The sequence below is a fragment of the Apaloderma vittatum genome, unplaced genomic scaffold (genome assembly GCF_000703405.1).
Source record: "Apaloderma vittatum isolate BGI_N311 unplaced genomic scaffold, ASM70340v1 scaffold34566, whole genome shotgun sequence".
Classification (NCBI taxonomy): Eukaryota; Metazoa; Chordata; class Aves; order Trogoniformes; family Trogonidae; genus Apaloderma; species Apaloderma vittatum.
Window position 1 is genome coordinate 1 of NW_009721775.1, and position 4,360 is coordinate 4,360.

The window sequence follows — 4,360 nt, forward strand, 5'->3', positions numbered from 1 at the left end:
CCCTTTCCCCTCACAGCCCCCTCGCTGCCCTCTCCTCTCACGGCCCCTCTTTGCTCAAAGCCCATTTCCCCCACAGCCCCTCTCCCATCACGAAGGGGCAGGGGCCAGCTCCTCCCAGACACTTCGTGGTGGGAAGCCACGACCCCGTCCCCCCCACACACACTCTCCGGGCTAAGGGGGGTCTCACACGCTGAGGAGGGGGGAGGGGTCAGGCTGGGGACCCGCCTGGGCTGCAGGACCCTGTCCCTCCCCGGAGCTGCCTGTCCCCACGTGAAAAATTTCGTAGGGGTGGGGATAGTGAATACAGTGAAGCTGCAAGCCCATGAATGGCTGAGGAGCTTCCAGCCTTCCTGTGCTAGGCCTCGTAACTTGTGCCCCAGTTCTCCCCCAGGCGCCAGGCTGCGGGGCTGATCACAAGGGAGACCCCCAGAAGCTGGAAACATGAAGAGTTTGTGCATGAGGGGTGTATGTGTCGCTTCTCGCTCCCTCAGACCAGAGGCTGTGCAGGGAGTTTACAGGAGAAAGAGCGCCGGACAGCGGCCTAAAAAACTTGTTGACAGTGCAGCCATTCTCTGAACAAAGGTATTTTTGTGTCTTCCTATTCCAAAGTCATAATTTTCATGTTGACAGAAGAAATTCTTCTCAGGCCTTTCTATGCCAGCCTTTTCCAAGGTCTTCAGTAGGACTCGCTCCCTCCTGCTGCATGACCTACTGAGACATGATCATTCTCATTTTCATGTCTCATTTTAACAAGATCCACTCCCATGAGTGTCTTCAATGAAGAAACACCATTTTGTCCAGAGACACAGTGGAAATTACAGGCCACAAGTGGTCCAGAGCCCTGCTTCAGCCACTGCAAATACTTGCCTACAGCCCAGGGCTTGGATTGGTTTTTCCACCTGCAATTCTCCCTCAGGGTGCTCTGGCAAAGCAAGCATTGACTGCCTTCTGCTCTGCAAGCTGCCCCCTGGGCTGAGCCAAAATCTTCAGTAAATCATTACTAATCAAAGGTCATAATGGCTCAGACCTTTGAATACAGCTGCTCCTGTTGAAAGTTAACCATGGGGTATTTGAAGCCAAAGGTCCAAGATAAGCAAGAGAGGAAGGTTTAGGGAAGCAGCGTGGACTGTATAGTAGCAGACATGCAAAAAGAGCTGTATGGTAGCAAATTCAGAGCAAATACCTGCATCCAGTGCAGTGCAGAAGGAGGTGCCTGAAAAAAGCTGGGGCATGAGACAGAGCAGCACCTCCAGCTAAGTAGGAGGCATTGAGGAAGAGCAAGCAATTCAAACCAACGGTTGCGACACACTCAGTAGAGTCCTGAAAATGAGCTCTGGGGGTGAAAACAAGAGCAGAAAGGCAGTGTTTTCAGTTGTTGTTTAATAGGAATCTGGCTTTGAAATCAGTCATTTGCAGAAGGCACATAAATTTGAAGATAGCTCTCCAAAATCAGCTCCGTTTTCTATGATTATTAAGAAAAAGAAGAAGAAAAAGATTATGGCTTCTCAGAGCAGCCCATACGTGCTAATCACATTGTACCCAATATGCTTATCACAACAGGGGAACACAGCCTGTTATCCTGAAACACAGCAGATGCTGTCACACCACCAATCGCTCTTCCTGTTTCTCTGGCATATTGCAATGAGCTGTGTGGAGAAGCAGAACAGAAATGCGTGGGCAGGAGAAGCACAGCACCATCAGTGAGACTGCCACAGCCCAGTGGCTCAGATCACTTGAAGAAGAAGCCGTATTTCAGCGGGTCCTCCTCTTCGACAGTGAAGGTGGCTGTACCGGTGTAAAAGGCTTCTCCTGAGACTTCCACGACGACAGCATTGTAGTCTCCAAACTTGGCTTCCTGCAGAGGGATTAGGATCAAGACAGAGGTGACAGGAGGTTCTCTGCTCTCCTACCCTGACACAATGCCAGTGCTGCCTGGCACTTACGCAGACACCCCTCACTGAGCACTCTGCTCTGCCCAGGTACCTCCCAAAGTGGGCAGTCACCCTTTCACTGCCTCACCTTGCCTGCACGAGCTCCTGCACAGCTATGGCTTGCCCCTGCTCTGAGCTCGTGAGCCCCTGCACTGCCACAGCCTGAGTTTGCCTCAAATGAGGCCAACAAGCTCGTGGCTGCTTGCACCCAAAGACTGAGAGCTCCCTGGGGCATGTCCAAACCTTCAGAGCCACATGCTACCAGATGCCCTGGAGCCTGGAAACCCAGATGCACAGACCCAGCTTCCATATCTCTGCTCAATGCACTTAAATCTCTGAGAAGGGAAGAAGGGACTAAACCAGGAATCCACCCTTAGCTGCCACTGAGATTGGACCAGACTGATTTCTCATGGGAGATATCTCTCATCCCAGTCCTCTCCTGATGGCCAACAGAGGATTTGCAGGGAAGCCATTCAACAGAACAAGGTCATATTGTTCCTTATTTCTCTAAGAAAAAAATCTTGAAGCATGACGCCTGCGGGAAGGAAAGACCCTCAGGCACTTCCCTCCTTCCATACTCCCTTCCCCAGGCACAGAAAAGGCTTTTCTGCTTCTCCACTGAGCCAAGGCAACAGCACTTTTCCAGCAGTGCTCAAGACGAAGTCCAGCACAAGCCACTTGCCTTCACTGCCTTCCCGGTGAACAAGGACCCCGTGGTGCTGCTCCGAAAGGTTCTGGTCTGGTTCAGCTGGATGAGTCCCTTATGGTACTGCAAGGCGATGCGAGCTGTCACACCCGAACCTGTCGGACTTCGGTCAACCTATATTCAGAAGAGAAAGTAAACAAGCTCTAGTATTTTGGGGTTTAATAGAAAACAATATTGCTCCCCTCAGTTCTCCTTGCTGCCTTTATACTGCACTCAGGGAAAAAGCCTCTAGTCCAGGGTTTTGTACAGAATCAGGATACATCATAAATGAGAAGACAAAATAAGCAGCTTTGCAGTGCTTTTGGATTGTGCTTAGCTCTGGCCAACTTGTAGGGATGAATGATCTAATAGACATTGAGGCTATTCAGAGAGCATTTGAAAGCTCCCCAGAATCATCGCAAAAAGATGGAGCCACCTTCCCCATTCTCACATGTCAGGGTATGATCAGTTCTCTTTACGTTCAGAGTGCTGCTGGCCAGCCCGGTTTTTAAAACCTCCAAAACCACAGCATCGGCCAGTTTCAGAGGCGATCTGTCCCAGCGCTCCACAGTTCACTGCTGGTAAGTCCAACCAAAACTCCCTCTGCTATTTATGCGATACCTTATCCACAGCAGACAAAGAAGTTTACACCTCCTATTTTCTCTTTTCCTCTGTTCATTCCCAGCAACTGTTCCCTAGATTAGGACTTTGAGGACATGCACTATTCTGGGATCCCTCAGCCTCTGAACTCCTGGGAAATTCCTACCAACAGGATATGCGTATAAACCTTTTTAAAACTGCCGACATCTAAGACGTGCAAAAGTATTTCTGTCATTAGGAACTAAACCAGCACAGACACTGAGCTCTTCGGAGGTATCACTGTAACAAAGCCATCATCGCTGCCCCAAAGGAGAAGCCGCACAACAGACTCTTGCAGTGAACGTAAGAAGGGGAAAAGGTGGTGTCTCATGTGCCTGAGAAAAGCCTGTTTCTGTACCTGTTCATCTGCAAACACACAGATGTTGGTGGTGGGCTCCTCACTAAAGGCATCTTTCCCATCTGTCAGTATGGTGCCGTAGAGGAAAGCCAGGTCTTCACTTTCAGGGTGATGAAGCTTGAACTGGGAAAAGCACAGACAGGTTCATCAGCATATGCTGGACGGTCAGCAGGTCGTGCATACAGCTCCCTTGAGAGACCAGAAGACGGGGATGAGGCCACACTGCTGTGTTTCCACCTCTGCTTCTCCAGTAACAGAGATGGATGCAGCAGCAGGGAGGAGAGCTCCTTCTCGCATCCTTGTGAGGCTGAAGGAGGACTCTGAAATTCAACACAGGGCTGAAAGGATGGAACTCCTTCCTGTCCTGAGCATCTTGGGGGAATACAGGGCCCCAGTCTGCTGTTCCCAAAGGGAACATGCCAGGGTACCAAAGTGTTGTGCCATACCTGTTTCTTCACCGCTTCTGTCACCGCACTTGCTGCACTGACAAGGTCTCTGGTCTTTGAAGAGCACACATCAAGGCCCAGCTGCTCAGCACTGAGGAAGGCATAGAAAGCGCCTCCATAGCCAATGTCAATCACCACCTTCCCATGTCCAGGGACGTCAATGGCCAAGTCTGGGCAGAGAAAGGGAGGGGAAACTGTGCTGAGCCATGGGTTCCCAGGAAGAGTGAAAGAACCCAGGCATGTGCAAAGAGGAGGAAGGGGATGATGACTTGAGTGCTCCGATGCCACAGAGCAGCATGTC

The 4,360-nt window shown here is 50.8% G+C and overlaps 1 protein-coding gene across 1 annotated transcript; it reads right to left on the reverse strand.

Annotated features, from left to right (window-relative positions):
- Positions 1-1,729: 1,729 nt before the first annotated feature.
- Positions 1,730-4,229, reverse strand: L3HYPDH (L-3-hydroxyproline dehydratase (trans-); the record flags this gene model as incomplete). Its single annotated transcript, XM_009871530.1, has 4 exons — positions 1,730-1,855; positions 2,614-2,751; positions 3,614-3,736; positions 4,060-4,229. Coding segments are annotated over 4 exons (557 nt in total), but the record flags the coding sequence as incomplete, so codon positions are not given.
- Positions 4,230-4,360: the final 131 nt, after the last annotated feature.